Here is an 18,737-nt window from a genome sequence, read left to right as displayed (position 1 = left end):
TCAAACTCCAAGGAGGAGCAATAGGTCGAAACACAGGCCTGATTCTAGTCAGAGCCTGACAAAAAGATTGAACATCTGGAACATCTGCCAGACGCTTGTGTAACAAAATAGATAAAGCAGAAATCTGTCCCTTTAAGGAACTTGCTGACAATCCTTTCTCCAATCCGTCTTGGAGAAAAGACAAAATCCTGGGAATCCTAACCCTACTCCATGAGTAGCCCTTGGATTCGCACCAATAAAAGATATTTACACCATATCGTATGGTAAATTTATCTAGTAACAGGCTTACATGCCTGAATCAAGGTATCTATGACCGAATCAGAAAACCCTTGCTTAGATAAAATTAAGCATTCAATCTCCAAGCAGTTAGCTGCAGAGAAACTAGATTCGGATGATGGAAGGGTCCCTGAATGAGAAGGTCTTTCTTCAATGGAAGCTTTCACGGTGGCTGAGATGACATGTCCACCAGATCGGCATACCAAGTCCTGCGAGGCCACGCAGGAGCGATGAGGATCACTGATGCCTTCTCCTGTTTGACTCGAGCAATCACCTGGGGAAGGAGAGCAAATGGAGGGAACACATAAGCTAGGCTGAAAGACTAAGGTACTGCCAAGGCATCTATCAGCTCGGCCTGGGGATCCCTGGACCTGGACCCGTATCTCGGAAACTTGGCATTCTGATGAGACGCCATAAGATCCAACTCCGGCCTGCCCCATCTGAGAATCAGGTTGGCAAATACCTCCGGATGGAGTTCCCATTCCCCCGGATGAAATGTCTGTCTGCTCAGAAAATCCGCTTCCCAGTTTTCCACACCTGGGATGTGGATCGCCGACAGATAACAAGAGTGAGACTCCACCCACTGAATTATCTTGGCTACTTCTGTCATCGCTAAGGAACTCCTTGTTCCTCCCTGATGATTGATGTAAGCTACAGTCGTAATGTTGTCCGACTGGAATCTGATGAATTTGGCCGAAGCCAACTGAGGCCAAGCCTGAAGCGCATTGAATATTGCTCTCAACTCTAGGATATTGATGGGAAGTAGAGACTCTGTTCGAGTCCATACACCCTGGGCCCTCAGGGAGTCCCAGACTGCTCCCCATCCTATCAGGCTGGCATCCGTTGTCACTATCACCCATGAGGGTCTGCGGAGGCATGTCCCCTGGGATAGGTGATCCAGCGACAACCACCATAGAAGAGAGTCCCTTGTCTCCTGATCTAGATGTATTTGAGGAGATACATTTGTACAATCTCCATTCCACTGACTGAGCATGCTCAGCTGCAGAGGTCCGAGATGAAAACGAGCAAACAGAATGATGTCCATCGCTGCTACCATCAATCCAATCACCTCCATGCACTGAGCCACTGACGGCCGAGTATTGGTCTGAAGGGCTCGGCATGTATGCAGAATCTTTAACTTTCTGACCTCCGTCAAAAAGATCTTCATGGATAGAGAGTCGATTAGAGTTCCCAGGAAAGGAACCCTTGTCTGAGGAACTAGCGAACTCTTTTCCAGATTCACCTTCCACCCGTGAGTCCTCAGGAAGGATAGAACAATGTCGGTATGAGACTTTGCTAGCTGATAAGACGACGCCTTTTTTTGTGAAAATTCTGGGTGCCGTGGCCAGACCGAAAGGAAGAGCCACGAACTGAAAATGTTTGTCCAGGAAGACAAACCTCAGGAACTTGTGATGATCTCTGTGGGTAGGAACATGAAGATATGCATCCTTTAAATCCACGGTAGTCATAAATTGACCCTCCTGGATCAATGGAAGAATGGTACGAATAGTTTCCATCTTGAATGATGGAACTCTGAAAAACTTGTTTAGACTTTTGAGGTCTAAAATAGGTCGGAACGTTCCCTCTTTTTTGGGAACTACAAAGAGATTTGAATAAAACCCCTGTCCCTGTATTGGAACGGGACATATTACTCCCATGGAGGAAAGGTCTCCTACACAACGTAAGAACGCCTCTCTTTTATCTGGTCTGCAGATAATCGAGAAAGAAGAAAACTTCCTCTGGGGGAAGAGTTTCTGAACTCCAACTGATATCCCTGAGACACAATTTCTAGTGTCCAGGGATCCTGAACATCTCTTATCCAAGCCTGGATGAAGAGAGAAAGTCTGCCCCCCCACTAGATCCGGTCCCGGATCGGGGGCCGACCCTTCATGCTGACTTGGAAACAGCAGTAGGCTTCTTGGATTGTTTACCCTTGTTCCAAGACTGGTTGGGTCTCCAAGTGGACTTGGTTTGTGAATAGTTCCCTTCCTGTTTAGAGGAAGAGGAAGGGGGAACTCCCTTGAAATTTCGAAAGGAACGAAAATTACTCTGACGCCCTTTCAGTTTGGACTTCTTATCCTGAGGGAGGGAATGAACCTTACCTCCCATGATGTCAGAAATAATTTCCTTCAAGTCAGGCCCGAAAAGGGTCTTCCCCTTGTAAGGAATGGCCAAAAGCTTAGACGTAGATTACACATCCGCAGACCAAGATTTCAACCATAAGGCTCTGCATGCTAAGAGGGAAAATCCTGAACTCTTAGCCGCCAATTTGGTAATCTGCAAAGAAGCATCAGTAATAAATGAATTAGCTAATTTGAGAGCTTTAATCCTATCCTGTATTTCTTCCAAAGAAGTCTCAGTTTTAAGAGATTCTTCCAAAGCATCAAACCAATAAGCAGCCGCAGTCGTAACCGTAATAATGCAGGCCGCCGGTTGCAATAGCAACCCCTGGTGAACATAGATCTTTTTAAGGAGACCCTCCAATTTCTTATCCATAGGGTCTTTGAAGGCACAACTATCCTCGATAAGGATAGTAGTTCATTTAGCTAAGGTAGAAATAGCTCCCTCCACCTTAGAGACCGTCTGCCAAGAGTCCCTAATGGCGTCAGCTATAGGGTACATTTTCTTGAAAACAGGAGAAGGGGAGAATGGAATACCCGGTCTCTCCCATTCCATAGCAATAATTTCTGAAGTCCTCTTAGGAACTGGAAAAACATTAGAATAAGAAGGGACCTCCAAGTATATGTCCAACTTACTCAATTTCTCTGGAGGAACTACTATTGAATCACAGTCGTCCAGAGTTACCAAAACCTCCCTTAGCAACAGGTGGAGGTGTTCAAGCTTAAACCTGAAAGATACCACATCTGAATCAGTCAGAGGTAAGATACTTCCTGAGTCAGAAAGTTCACCCTCGGATAGGACCTCCGTACCCTCCAATTCAGAGCCCTGGGAGGGTATATCTGAGATCACCATTAAAGCATCAGAAGTTGTATGGACCATGTGGTTATCCTTTCTACTGCGTTTGCCTTGAAGTAGGGAAAGGCAGATAACGCCTCAGAAAGTGTAGATGATATAACCGCAGCGATGTCCTGTAGAGTAATTGCAGCAGAAGCTGCAGAGGAACTTGGCGCCGCTTGAGCGGGAGTTAAGGGCTGTGATGCTTGGGGAGAAAGTTGCGGCATACTCTGAGTCTCATTAGTCTGAGAAACATCCACCTTAGATATACTTTTATTAAAGAAAATCTGCTCTCTAAACTGTAATGCCCTCTCAGTGCATGAGGGACAAAAAGTAACAGGGGGTTCCACATTGGCATTTAAACACACATAACATGTACTGTGTTGAAGGTCATCCATGACAAAAATAAGCAAAAGCAATATTGGTCGTGGTACTGATAATTATGTGATGAATTCAAAACATAAATAACATGCAATCAGCCTAATATAACTGATAACAAAAAAAACTTTGAAAAACGAGTGTACTGTGCCTTTAAAAAAGAAAATTGTTCAAATTTTACAGCTCAATACTCGATAATGGAAAAACAGAGAAGAAACTGTGTTTTTTCTTTTGGTTTTAAAATTACACTCTCTGAAATTGAGCAATGTTTTAGGGACAGAAATCAAACACTTGCACCACCTCGCCACAGCTCTGCTGCGGCGCCTACCTGTCCCCACGCAACGACGACTATCTCCTCGATTGCGGCGTGCCAAGCAGACTTAGGAAACAACGGAGCCTTAAAGTATGCTGCCGATTGGGTCACTTCCTGAATCCAGAATAACAACTGGGCGGCTAAGCGCGCGAACGCTAAGCCCCGCACTTCGTGGGCGGTAAACAAACTCAACCCGGTTAAGTATTAATCAACATGTTAGAAAAAACTAATGCCGGACAAGTGAAAATATCAATATGTCCCCTCAAGTGCACTGCCTATTATGGCAAATGTTAGAGCAGAGTACACAGGAGTATATACCTCCAAGCTACCGATCCCCAGCGTCAAGCCCACACTCCATTCAACCGGGCTAATAGCATAAAGAGCCCAAGGTAATTACGGCTGTCACAGAGCCATGAGGGGAATACACCCATGCATATAAGTATTAGTGCAAATTGATTACCCCTTACTTTATATAAATAAAAGGCCAGTCAGTTCTGAGCTACTTAGTGTCCCAGAAATTAAAGACTGCACATACCTCAATGCTGAGCGACAGCATGACTTGTCCCACACAATGAACAGGTCCTTTTCATCTCCTCCTGTAGATCTGTGGGAACAAACAGGGTCTTAGATAATATCTGCTAAGACCATCATCAGCAGGGCAGCACATAGTATGGGAGGCGCAGAGAGAATGGAAATCTCCCCAGTTCCCATTGCTTAGAAGCCACCTGTAGCTCTACTCTAAAGGCTGACAAGGAATACAGCTACACCCTGAATAAAATAGCACTCAATGGTACCATTTTAAAAACAACAAACTCTTGATTGAAGAAACTAAATTAACACCTCACTTTGCCTCTTCCTATCACTAACACAGGCAAAGAGAATGACTTGAGTGGGAGGGAAGGGAGGAGCTATATATACAGCTCTGCTGTGGTGCTCTTTGCCTCCTCCTGCTGACCAGGAGGCGATATCCCACAAATAAGGATGAAATCCGTGGACTCATCGTATCTTGTAAAAGAAAGTTGTAATGTGTTTTAATATAATTTTAACTCAGTGGATATCTTTCCAGATGTTTGTATGTTCGGGTAGTCTCATCATACATGTAACAGAGAGATCTTCTCTCAACATACTCTCCAACAGTGGCTTGTAGCCCAGGGGAAGATGTGTTTTAGTCGTTGAGGCGTCAAATACCACCTCATCAATAACTTGTAAATGGAAACTGAAAATGGAGTTGTATAATAATAAATTTGATATGTAGAACGAATTTGTGCCACAAATCTACATAGTTTGAGAGTGAAGGTGCAGTGGTCTGTAAGAGTAATTGGAAAATTAGAGAGTGAGTGTGCCGTATTGTTTGCATCATACAGCAAAGATGCTCAAAAAGGGGTTAAAGGGATATTTAAGTCCAAATTAAGATGTCATGATTCAAATAGGGCATGTAATTTTAAACAACTTTTTAATTTACTTTAATCATCAAATATGTTTTGTTCTCTTGGTATTCTTAGTGGAAAGATAAACCTAGGTAGTCTTATATGCTAATTTCTAAGCCCTTGAAGGCCGCCTCTTATCTGAATGCATTTGACAGTTTTTCATAGCTAGAGGGCATTAGTTCATGTGTTTCATATAAATGACATTGTGCTCACGCACGTGGAGTTAGTAAGCACTAATAGCCTGAAATGCAAGTCTGTAAAAAGATCTGAGATAAGGAGGCAGTCTGCAGAAGATTAGATACATGGTAATTACAGAGGTAAAAAGTATATTTCTATAACAGTGTTGGTTATGCAAAACTGGAGAATGGTAAATAAAGGTAGTATCTATCTTTTTAAACAATAACATTTTTGGTGTTTACTATCCCTTTAAGTACCAAGTTAGCGATGGTTTGTTTTTACTCTGTGTATTTTTATGCACATTTCTCTCATGTATTATTTCTTTCCCCCTTATACATAGTTTTATCTTTTGTTATTACGATTTTCCAACTTAAAAAAAGTATATCATTAAAAATAAACAAACACATTTTATTTCTAGTGTGAAATTTACCTATTCCTCATGATATTGGAAAGGAGCTATCTTTCAATAAACAATGTGAGCATAGTGAGCTAGGCTTATGAATGTGCAGGTCTTAAAGGGTCTTGCCCACTGATTTTGTTCTATGTCTATAGCCTAACAAGTTATGACATCATGGTGATCACCCAATAGTCATCTTTATATGATATGTGACCCCTATTTTCCTTGAGTGAAGTACATTTTAGTGCTTATTTTGTAATTTATGGGTCCCTTTCTGAGTCCAGTGCACCATAAAAGTCACCTAAAAGAAAGGTGACTGTATTTTCAATAACCTATTACTCCTTTCTTTCCACAGTGAGGTTTCATGACCTTCTATGTATGGTAAGTCAAAGTTACTATTAAAAAGTCACCCTCATTAAACACTTCCCTAGAGCCTAGTTTTTTTCAGGTAATTACCATGATAGTCACCTACAATCTAGAGGAGCATGTGACCCCTTGTTAAAAAAAAAACCCTAATGCCACAATAATTAAATCAGAAAGGGAGGTACGGTCTCTGAAAAAGCCCACCTCCCACTCCAGAGAAAACTTCATGCTTGCCATTGTTTTCAAATGAAGGGAGATAAATGCTCTATTAGTACCCCTACCCCAATATTGCAATTTAACTTTGCCCCAAATTTATGGTAGTCACATGCACCAATGTGACCCCTTCATTTGAAAGGAATTAAAAACAAAGATTGCAAAGGACTCTAATTGTAAAGGAATATAAAGCTCACAAATATCTCAACACAACTAAAGAAAAATAAAAACTAACCAGTTAATGGGTATGGGTAAAGCTAAATGGACACTAAATCCAAATTTTTTTATTTCATTGTTCATTGTTCAGATAGAGCATGCAATTTTAAGCAACTTTCTAATTTACTCCTATAATCAATTTTTCTACGTTCTCTTGCTATCTTTATTTAAAAAGCAGGAATGTGATGCATAGGAGCCGGCCCATTTTTGGTTGAGAACCTGGGTTATGCTTGCTTATTGGTAGGTAAATATAAGCATCCAATAAGCAAGCGCTATCCATGGTGATGAACCTAAAATAGGCTGGATGCTAAGATTTACATTCCTGCTTTTAAAATAAAGATAGCAAGAGAACAAAGAAAAATTGATAATAGGAGTAAATTAGAAAGTTGCTTAAAATCTCCTGCTCTATCTGAATCATGAAAGAAAAAAATTGGGTTCAGTGTCCCTTTAAGGGCCCCAGGCAGGAGTCATGCCTACATGAGTTTAAGACTTAAATAGACATGAAAACCAATTTTTATCTTTCATGACTCAGATAAAGCATGTAGTTTTAAACAACTTTCTAATTCACTTCTTTCTATTAGCAAATTTTCTTCATTCAGGGACATAAGCTCAGAAGCGTGCATGTGTTTAGAACACTGTCCATATATACAAGAGCACTATTACCTGCCACGTAGTACTCTAGATACCTACCTAGGTATCTCTTCAAAAAAGAATACCATGGGAACAAAGCAAATTTTATGAAAGAAGTAATTTGGAAACATTTTAAAAAGTGTATGCTCTGTCTGAATCACAAAAGAAAATGTTAGTGTATTATATCCCTTTAGGGGCTATTATTATTGGTTAGTACTAATATGGTGAACCAAGACAGAAAAATTATTTGTAGTACTACATCAATAGGAAAGACAATTTTTAAAATGCATGAGTATAACGTGTGTTTGAATGTTAAAGTGTCAGTAAATCTTAAAAATAATGTTATATAATTCTGCACATAGTGCAGAATTATATAACATTATATTAGCCAAACATTATAAAACATAATATACCCTATTAATTTTTTTAAAAAAACGCTGTTTTACAGACCCACACTCTGCTGAGCGGGTCTGTTATATTTACTCAGCGCATCGGGCCAGCTGTATAGTCACAGCCCGGCCCGACCGCGCCATAAGACTAAGTGCAGCTCGCTCCTGCTGTCAGACAGAGCATGAGTGAGCTGCACTTAGTCTTATGGCGCGGTCGGGCCGGGCTGTGACTATACAGCTGGCCCGATGCGCTGAGTAAATATAACAGACCCGCTCAGCAGAGTACAGAGAGTGGGTCTGTAAAACAGCGTTTTTTAAAAAAAATTAATAGGGTATATTATGTTTTATAATGTTTGGCTAATATAATGTTATATAATTCTGCACTATGTGCAGAATTATATAACATTATTTTTAAAGTTTACTGACACCTTAAGCTTAACAGATATTGTTTCCTATAAAGATAGAAATTTATAATAAAACGACAAAAAATAAGTTGACCTTTGAAATCCAGCTTGATTTTCTAAACCAAACATGCAACTGGATATTGCATTAAATGCTTTGATCCCAGTATAGTACTAGAAATGAATGATAATGAATGGTACCTTGAAAGCAAATCGTCCCATTTGAGAGCTAAGATGTTATTCTGTTCGGATTTCTCCAGAAGGCAATCACACAGGATTGGGTTAATCATCACAAAGCTAGAAAGAAAACATTGTGCGGTAATGATGTATCAAGTGTGACAAACTGGAGAGTCACAAATAACGACATACAGATATATTTTTATACTGTCTCACTGAATAAATGGATGTGGATTATATGGCATCATGGGGTTAGTATTTCAGAATTCATTGGTTTGGCCTTGACATTCTAAGAGTGCACAGAATGCCAAGTACAGTCAAAGTGTAAAGATAATCTTCTGATAATCGTGTATTCTTTTTCAAGGTTTAAAAACGATATATTTTCTATTACATTTCTATTCTGTTATAAAAAAATAAGTACATTCTGGATGACTTCATGCTAGGTTCTATATTAGAAATAGCACACAGGGTTTTTGAGCATCAAGGGAAAACAGTGACATAAAAGAATGATTTACTGTTGGGTGAAAAGCAAATTGCATCCCCAAAATAAAGGATATGTTAACTGTTAAAGTGAAAACCAAACTTTTTCTTTTATGATTCAGATAGAATATACAACTTTAAGCAACGTTCAAATTTACTTCCATTATCTAATTTGTTTCTTTCTCTTTGTATTCTTTGTTGAAAAGCATATCTAGGTAGGCTGAGGAGCAGCAATGCACTACTGGGAGCTAGCTGGTGATTGGTGGCTGCACATATATGCATCTTGTCATTGGCTCACCTGATGTATTCAGCTAGTGCCCAGTAGTGCCTTGCTGCTGCTTCAGCAAAGGATAATAAGAGAAAGAAGCAAATTAAATAGTAGAAGTAAATTTGAAACGTATTTCAAATTGCAAATCATAAAAGAAAAAACATAATTTATGCTTACCTGAAAACAATTATTTTCTTTCATGGTGGTGAGAGACCACGATCCTTTACTCTTGGGAATTACTCAAACCCCAAAAGCTCTATAAAACCCCTCACACCTACCTTAGTCTAATGTATAGCCATGCAAATGAGGTATGAAAAAGGAATAAGAGCCGTAAAAGGAGCAGGGAGAAAAGATGTGCTGAAGAAAAAAACTAACCCCCAAAAAAATTAGGGTGGGGTCTCATGGACTCTCACCACCACGAACCACGATCCTTTACTCTTGGGAACCAATATCCAACCTGTGGAGTCCACGAATAACATAAGGGGAGTGATTTAAAAACATATTTTTTTCACTGAGAAATTAAATCCACAACCCACCAATGTGATTTTTTTTAATGCACTTAAAATAAGCAAACAGGTGAAAAATATCAAACTGAGACAACTGCCTGAAGAACTTTTCTACCAAAGGCTGCTTCAGAAGAAGCAAAATCATCAAAATGGTATATTTTAGTACTGCCTTGCAAATTTGGTCAAATGAAGCCTTATTCTTGAAAGCCCAAGAACTGGTAACTGATCTAGCAGAATGAGCAGTAATCCACTGAGGCTGACCTGCCTCTAACTAAGCTTTGTGAATCAAAAGTTTTAACCAAGAGGCTAAAGAAACAAAAGCCTTCTGACCCTTCCTAGGACAAGAAAAAAGAAAGAACAAACTGGAAGTTTGTCTAAAATCCTTAGTAGCATCAATTAAATATTCCAATGCCCTAACAATATCCAAGCAATGCAAAGATCTCTCAAAAGCATTCTTAGGGGCCTATTTATTAATGTGCGAGCAGACATGATACAATGTATAAATATCGATAAATGCAGAGAGCATACGCTGTCAGCATTTATCATTGCACAAGCAGTTCTGGTGAACTGCTTGAGCAATGCCGCCCCCTGCAGATTGGCCGCTAGCAGGGGGTGTCAATCACCCCAATCGTATAGGTTCGTGCAGATTGATGTCCGTGGCCTCAGAGCAAGCGGACAAGTTATGGAGCAGCGGTCTTTAGACCACTGCTTTATAACTGCTGTTTCCAGTGAGCTTGATAATTCGGCCCCTTAGTATTAGGACACAAAGAAGGAACAACAAACTCTCTGCTAAATTTATCTGAAGAAACCACCTTAAGCAAACAATTAAAAGACATCTGTAAAACAGACTTATCCTGATGAAAAATCAGATAAGGAGGTTCACAAGAAAGAGCAGATAACTCAGAAACTCTTACAGCAGAAGAAATAACACTTTCCAAGAAAGTAGTTTAATGTCCAATGTGTGCATATGTTCAAAAGGAGAAGCCTGCAAAGCCCTTATCATCAGGTTAAGATTCCATGGAGGAGAAATAGGCTTGATAACAGGTTTAATACGAACCAGAGCCTGAACAAAACTATGAACATCAGGAAGATAAGCAATCTTTCTGTGAAACAAAACAAAAAGCAGAAATCACCAAGCAGAAATCTTGTGAGCTGCTGGTGCAATGCTGAACACGGCGAGCGTATTGCTCGCCGTATTCAGCGAGGTCTGGCGGACCTGATCCGCACTGTCGGATCAGGTCTGCCAGACCTTCTTAAATAGGGGCCATAGCATTCAATTTCCATGCCATCAAGTTCAAAGACTTGAGATCCGAATGGAACAGAAGGTCTGACCACAGAGAAAGAGGCCAAGGAGGGCAACTGGATATCTGAACCAAACCTGCATACCAAATCCTACAAAGCCAAGCTAGGACAATCAGGATTACAGATGACTTCTCTAGCCTTATCTTGGAAATCACTCTGGGAAGAACCACCAGAGGCAGAAACAGATAAGCAGGCTGAAAAGGAACTACTAGTGCATCCACTAACTCTGAAGAGACCACTCCCCTGGATGTAGAAATTGATGACTGAGAAAGTCTGCTTCCCAGGAATATGAGCTGCAGAGACTAGACAAGAATTTTCTTCTACCCATGAGGGAATCCAAGACACCTCCATCATTGCCAGGGAACTATGAGTTATCCCCTGATGATTAACGAGACATTAAACCCACATTTTTTTCTCTCTAATGTTTCAGATAGAGCAGGAAATTTTAAGCAACTTTCTAATTTACTTATATTATCAATTTTTCCTCCTTCTCTTTGTATCTTTATTTGAAAAAGCAATAATTTAAGAGTAGGAGCCGACCCATTTTTGGTTCAGAACCCTGGTTAGCGCTTGCTGATTGGTGGCTACATTGGCTACACCAATCAGCAAGCGCTACCCAGGTGCTGAACCAAAAATGGGCTGGCTCCTAAGCTTAAATTCCTGCTTTTCAAATAAAGATGCCAAGAGAATGAAGAAAAAATGATAATAGGAGTAAAATGGAAAGTTGCTTAAAACTGAATGCTGTACCTGAATCATTAAAGAAAAATTAGGGGTTTAATACCCCTTTAACATAAGCTACTGCTGTGACATTGTTTGTCTGAATGAGATGAGACTCCCTTTTCAACAGAGGCCAAGCTTGAAGGGCCCTGAAAATTGAACAGAGTTCTAGAACATTGATTGGTAACCTCGCTTCCAGAAGATCCCAAACTCCCTGTGCTGTCAGAGACCCCCCAAACAGCTCCCAAACTCGAGAGACTGGCATCTGTTGCGATCACAGTCCAAGTAGGATGAGCAAAAGAAACTCCATCATAATAAACTGATGATCCTGTCACCAAGTTAGAGACTGACTTGTACTGGGATCCAAAAATATCCTTTGAGACAGCTGAGTATAATCTCTGCACCATTGACGCAGCATACAAAGATGAAGAGGCCTCATGTGAAATCAAGCAAATGGAACTACATCTGAGGCTGCAATCATGAGACCTAGCGCTTCGATAAACAGAGCCACTGAAGAAAAAAAGGGAGACTGAAGGTTCAGATAAGCTGACACCAATTTCACCCTTCTCTGATATGAAAGACCCATGGATACTGAATTTATTTGGAGACCCAAGAAAATTACCTTAATCTGAGGAACCAAAGAACTCTGGAAAATTGATCCTCCAAACCTGCTGTTGAATAAACAACAAGAGTCGGTTGGTGTGAGATACTGCTAAAGGAAAAGATGGAGTTTGAACCAACATGTCATCCAGGTATGGAAACACTGCAATAACCTGAGACCTGATCACACACAAAAGAGCACCCAGAAGCTTTGTGAATATTCTTGGAGCTGTAGCCAGACCAAATGGTAGAGGAACAAACTGAAAATTCCTGTCCAGAAAGGTAATCCTCAGAAACTGGAAATGATCTCTGTGAAAAGGAACATGAAGGTAAACATCCTTTAAATCTTTTGTGGACATAAACTGACCTTGCTGAACAAAAGGCAGAATAGTCCGAATAGTTTCCATTCTGAAAAATGGAATCCTTACAAACCTGTTCAGAGCCTTTAGATATACAATTGGTCTGAAAGAACCTTCCTTCTTTAGGACAATAAAGAGATTTTAATAAAATTCCATCCCCAGTTCCTGCAGAGGAACTGGAATAATCACTCCCATATCTTCCAGATATGAGACAGATTGAAGAAAAACTTTAGCTTTTACGGGATTCCTTGGAACATTGGACAGACAAAAAAAACTTCCTCTGAGAGGCCTTGTTCTGAATCCTATTTGATATACCTGAAAAAACAATATGCCGAACCCAGGGATCTGAACCAGACTGAAAACAAGCTCCTGAAAGAGAGCTTAATCTGCCCCCTACCAGAACTTCTAGATCGGGGGCCACACATTCATGCAGTTTTGGTAGTAGGGATAGATTTATTACCCTGCTTTGACTTATTACAGTTAGCATTAGGTCTCCAGACTGAACCAGCGGAACCTTGCTTTTGAGCAGAGGAGTCAGCTTTCTGTTCATTATTTCTGTCTTTGTCTTGAGGAAGAAAAGCCCCTTTACCCAGAGTAACAGTAGATATAATAGAATCTAAATCAGAACCAATTATTTATTTCCTTGAAAGGAAAGAGACAATAATCTACATTTAGACACCGTATCAGCAGACAAGCATTTAAACCAAAAGGCTCTCCTGGCAAGGACTGCGAAAGACATACTTTTGACATTAATCTTTATAATATCAAATACAGCATTACAAATAAAATAATTGGCATCCTGAAGCAAATACTGCTCTGAAAGACTAGCCAAAGAGATAGTGTAAGCAGCAGCTACATCAGCAATAGAAATAGCAGGCCAGAGAATATAACCTGCATGTAAAAAATCCCTTATATGAAAAGATTCAAAGTTTCTGTCTAAAGGGTCCTTAAAAGAAGTACTGTAAAGGAAATAACTTTTTAAACCTTGCAGAAGAAATAAAAGAATTACCTGGTTTAGACCATTCCCAAGAAATCATGTCAGAGACAGCATCAGGTACAGTGAAAACCTCTGGGATCTTAACAACCGTCTTAAAAACAGAATTTAAACTATTACAAGGCTTATCATCAGAAAATCTAGGCTCTTTAACGCCTAAAGTAATTAAGTCCTCCTTTAAAAGAGAATGAATATGTTCAACTTTAAACAAAAAAAGAAGAAATATCAGGTTCAACATCAGATGAAGAATCCTCATCCCATCTCAGGGAACATAGCACTTGTAGAAGATAAAATCTGAAATGACCTTTTACACTTGATTAAAGGCGGGAGAGAAGCCAACTCTTCAAAAACTGCAGCTCTGATAATATTTCTCATGGTAGGAGACAAACAGTAGGTGCATTAGTACTTAGAGAAGCAGCATTATAATTGGTGTAAATGCATTAATAAATCTAAACATGAGCCACATAAATGAGCTGGAGAAGGCACTTCAGCTCTCACAAAAAGCACACCTAATAATGGTAAAAAGGTGTTCAAGAGACTCAAGTTTATTGGGAAGATTTAGGGACAGAATCCAGCTGGCTCCGTTATACCATATAACAAAGCAATGTAATAAACAATAACCCCCCCCTTAAAAACATAAATTATGCAAACCTGACAATTTAATTTCCATCGAGGGGAGGAGAGTCCACGGCTTCATTCATTACTTGTGGGAATTCAGAACCTGGCCACCGGTAGGACACCCCAGCCAAAGGCTTAAATACCTCCCCCACTCCCCTCATCCCCCAGTCATTCTGCCGAGGGAACAAGGAACAGTAGGAGAAACATTAGGGTATAAATGGTGCCAGAAGAATATAGTAAATTTAGGTCTGCCCATCGGAGATACAGGCGGGGGCCGTGGACTCTCCTCCCCTCGATGGAAATTAAATTATCAGGTAAGCATAATTTATGTTTTCCATCTAAAGGGGAGGAAAGTCCACGGCTTCATTCATTACTTGTGGGAACATATACCCAAGCTGTTAGAGGACACTGAATGAAAACGGGAGGGTAAAAGGCGGATCCTTAATCTGAGGGCACCACAGCCTGTAAAACCTTTCTCCCAAAAACAGCTTCCACAGAAGCAAAAACGTCAAATTTGTAAAACTTTGTAAAAGTATGCAAGGAGGACCAGGTAGCCGCCTTGCAAATCTGCTCCATAGAAGCCTCATTTTTTGAAGGCCCAAGATGAAGCTACCCCCTCTAGTGGAATGAGCCGTAATCCTCTGAGGAGGCTTATGTCCCATTGTCTCATAGGCCAAACGGATCAAGCTCCTCAGCCAGAAAGACAAAGAAGTAGCAGAAGCCCTCTGACCCCTGCGCTTTCCTGAATATAAAACAAAAAGATATGTAGATTGCCTGAAATCATTAGTAGCCTGAAGATAGAACTTCAAGGCACGAACCACATCCAGATTATGAAGCAACCTCACCTTAGTAGAAGAGAGATTAGGACACAAAGAGGGAACAACTATTTCCTGATTGATGTTACGGTTAGACACCACTTTGGGGAAGGAACCCCAAGCCCGTGCGAAGAACAGCCTTATCTGCATAGAACACCAGATAAGGAGGCTCATACTGCAAGGCCGCCAGTTCAGATACTCTGCGCGCCGATGCAATAGCCAACAGAAAAAGAAACTTCCAAGAGAGAAGCTTCATGTAAAAAGAATGCATAGGGTCAAACGGAACCCTCTGCAGAACCTTAAGTACCAAATTTAAGCTCCAAGGGGGAGCAGACTGCCTAAAGACAGGCCTGATTCGAACCAGAGCCTGAACAAAAGATTGGATGTCAGGGAGATCAGTGAGTCTCCTATGCAACAGAACAGATAAAGCCGAAATTTGTCACCTTAGGTAACTAGCGGCATGTGACCGGCTTCCTTGCCTGAACTAGAGTGTCAATCATATTCTCAGAAAAACCCTTTCTTGCCAAGACTAAGCGTTCAATTTCCATGCAGTCAGCCTCAGAGAATCTAGATTTTGATGTTGAAAAGTAACCTGCTCCAGCAGATCCCTGCAACAGGGTAACCTCCACGGCGGAGAGTACGACAACCCCACCAGATCCGCAAACCAAGTCCTCCTCGGCCACGAGTGAGCAATCAGAATGGAGGACACTCTCTCCCATCTTATACGAGCCACTACACGAGGAAGAAGCGGTAACGGAGAAAAGATGTATACTAGACCGGACCCCCAAGGCATCGCCAATGCATCTATTAGCTCCGCCTGGGGGTCCCTCGACCTCGATCCATATCGGGGAAGTTTGCAATTCAACCTTGACGCCATGAGATTGATCTCCGGCGTCCCCATCTGAGACAGATATCCGCAAACACTTCGGGGTGAAGAGACCATTCCCCCGGATGAAAGGTCTGCCTGCTGAGAAAATCCGCTTCCCAGTTGTCCACACCTTGGATGTGGATCGCAGTGAGTGAGCAGTTGTGGGTCTCCGCCCACTCCAGGATCCGAGACACCTCCCTCATTGCTAGGAAGTTCCTCGTGCCCCCCTGGTGGTTGATGTAAGCCTCCGAGGTAATATTGTTAGTCTCAAACCTGATAAAGCTGAAGTCCCCCAGACGAGGCCACGCCCTCAGAGCATTGTAGATCGTTCGAAGTTCCAGAATATTTATTGGAAGAAGAGACTCTAAGCGAGACAACTTCCCATGTGTCATCCTGGCACCCCAGACAGCTCCCTATCCTGCCAGACTCGCGTCCGTGGTAACAATCTCCAGGACGGTCTCAGGAAGGACAGATGATCCTTGCGAATCCACCAGGAAAGGGAAATCAGAGTCCGCGCATCCATGTATATCTGCTGCGACAGATCGGGAATGATCGCTGTTCCACTGTCGCAACATGCACAATTGAAGAGGTCTGAGATGAAACCTGGTGAATGGAATGATGTCCATGCTGGAGACCATGAGCCCAATCATTTCGATGCACTGAGCTACAGATGGTCTCACCGAAGACTGAAGGTCAAGGCAAGTAGACGCAATCTTTGTGCGACGCTTGTCCGTGAGAAAGATCTTCATAGACACAGAGACTATGATCGTGCCCAAGAACTCCACCCTGGTACTGGGAACCAGAAAACTCTTCTCGAGATTAACCTTCCAACCATGAGACTGAAGTAACTGCAGCAGGACCTTGTTGTGGGCCTTTGCCAGATGGAATGACGGCGCCTGAACCAGGATGTTGTCCAGTTAGGGCACCACCGCGATTCCCTGGGATCTGGCTACTGCTAGAAGGGCCCCCAGGACCTTCGTAAAGACTCTCGTGGCCGTCGCCAGACCAAAGAGGAGAGCCACGAATTAGAAATGCTGATCCAGAAAGGCAAATCTGAGGAACCTGAAATGGTCCCTGTGAATCGGAACATGAAGGTATGCATCCTTCAAGTCTATAGAGGTCAACGGCCCCTCTTGAACTAGGGGCAGAATGGACCTGATCTTTTCCATTTTGAACGAAGGAACGGACAGGAACTTGTTTAAACATTTGAGGTCCAGAATCGGGCGGAACGTGCCCTCCTTCTTTGGGACCACAAACAAATTGGAGTAATATACTAGACCCCTTTCTGTGTGGGGTACTGGTACGATAACCCCTAGAGCAGTGAGATCCCACACACACCCCAGAAAGGCCTCTCTTTTATCCAGCCTTGAAGACAGGTTTGACATAAGGAATCTGACCCTGGGCGGAGAGGACTTGAACCCTATCCGGTAACCCTGGGCAACTACCTCCAGAACCCAGGGGTCCTGAACATCCTGCAACCAGACGTCTAAGAATAGAGACAATCTGCCCCCCACTGGGTCTGCAGACCAGTCGGGGGTCGCCCCTTCAGCGGGCTTAGACTGGGCGGGCTTCTTGTTCTGTTTAGACTTGTTCCAGGCTTGAGCAGGCTTCCAGGCACCCTTTGGTTGGTCCGCTTTCGCTGTGGGCTGTTGGCGTTACGCCTTATCCCCACGAAAAGGACGAAAATTAGAACTCTTAGGTTTCACCTTCTTATCCTGGGGAAGGAAGGCACCCTTGCCTCCTGTAACCGTGGATATGATAGAGTCCAGACCTGGACTAAACAGGATCTTACCCTTAAAAGGCAAAGACAGCAGCCTCATCCTAGAGGTCATGTCCGCTGACCACGATTTTAGCCACAGAGCCCTGCGTGCTAGCATTCAGGCGGATAATTTGCATATTAGCGTCACGAATTAAGGAATTGGCCACCTTTAGGGCCTTAATCTTCTCCTGCACCTCCTCGAAAGAGGGTTCACCTTAATCATATCAAATAAAGCATCTCACAAATATGACGCAGCTCCAGCAACCGCGGCTACCGCCGCTGCCGGCTGAAAAACAAACCCTGTGTGCTGAAACATCTTTCGCAACATGTTTTCCAGCTTTTTATCCAAAGGCTCCTTGAACGAAGAACTATCCTCTAAAGGAATCGTTGTGCGCTTAGCGAGTGTGGAGATGGCCCCATCCACCTTGGGAATGGTCCCCCACAACTCTAGCTGGGCCTCCGGGATGGGGAAAAGCTTTCTAAATTGAAAAGAAGGGGAAAAGGAAGAACCTAATCGCTCCCACTCATTCTTAATAATGTTCGCCATCTTGAGAGGAACTGGGAAAGTCTGGGGAACCACCCTGTCCTTGTAAACCTTATCAAACTTAGGAATGGAGGGCTCCCCTGGTAGTTTGGGTTCCGGAACCTCCAAGGTAGCCAGCACTTGCTTTAACAAAAAAGTTCTCCATCTTAAACCGAAAACCGGGTTCCTCCGCTGTTGGAGGTTTAGATGACATGGACTCCGATCCCCGAAAGGGCCTCTTCCGAAGCATTGGATTGTGCCTCATCATCGTACCCCCCCTCCGGGGTGTCCGACAGATACAACTCCTGGGGCGGGCCGCTATGAAAAGCTCTACACTTGCACTTAGCAGAACGCGGCAAAGCATAGATCACCTTAGCGTCTGGCGGCCAAGCAATTTCCCCTGAAGGGGTAACAGTCGGACCCTGGGGCGCTGCATGTGTTATAGGGGACGCCAATGGAGAACGCACCTCACGGGACTGAGACCCTTCAGAGGTGGAAGGCTGAGTAGTGCTAGACATTCTCTTATGTTTGGAAGTCGTAGCCTTCTCAAGGCATGTGGAACACAGTTGCACAGGCTGATCTACCAAGACCTTGCAATAAACACAGGTATAAGACT

At 42.4% G+C, this 18,737-nt stretch overlaps 1 protein-coding gene across 1 annotated transcript in view; it reads right to left on the bottom strand.

Annotated features, from left to right (window-relative positions):
* The window catches only part of EIF2D (eukaryotic translation initiation factor 2D), a 247,483-nt gene that overhangs the window by 79,563 nt on the left and 149,183 nt on the right, over nt 1-18,737 (bottom strand). Inside the window, exon 12 of the mRNA XM_053706592.1 lies at nt 8,337-8,432. Within this exon, the coding sequence (XP_053562567.1) occupies nt 8,337-8,432 (96 nt within the window). The remainder of the gene's footprint in view (nt 1-8,336; nt 8,433-18,737) is intronic.

Source organism: Bombina bombina, chromosome 3, assembly GCF_027579735.1.
Source record: "Bombina bombina isolate aBomBom1 chromosome 3, aBomBom1.pri, whole genome shotgun sequence".
Lineage (NCBI taxonomy): Eukaryota > Metazoa > Chordata > Amphibia > Anura > Bombinatoridae > Bombina > Bombina bombina.
This window is presented reverse-complemented; position numbering and strand designations above follow the sequence as displayed.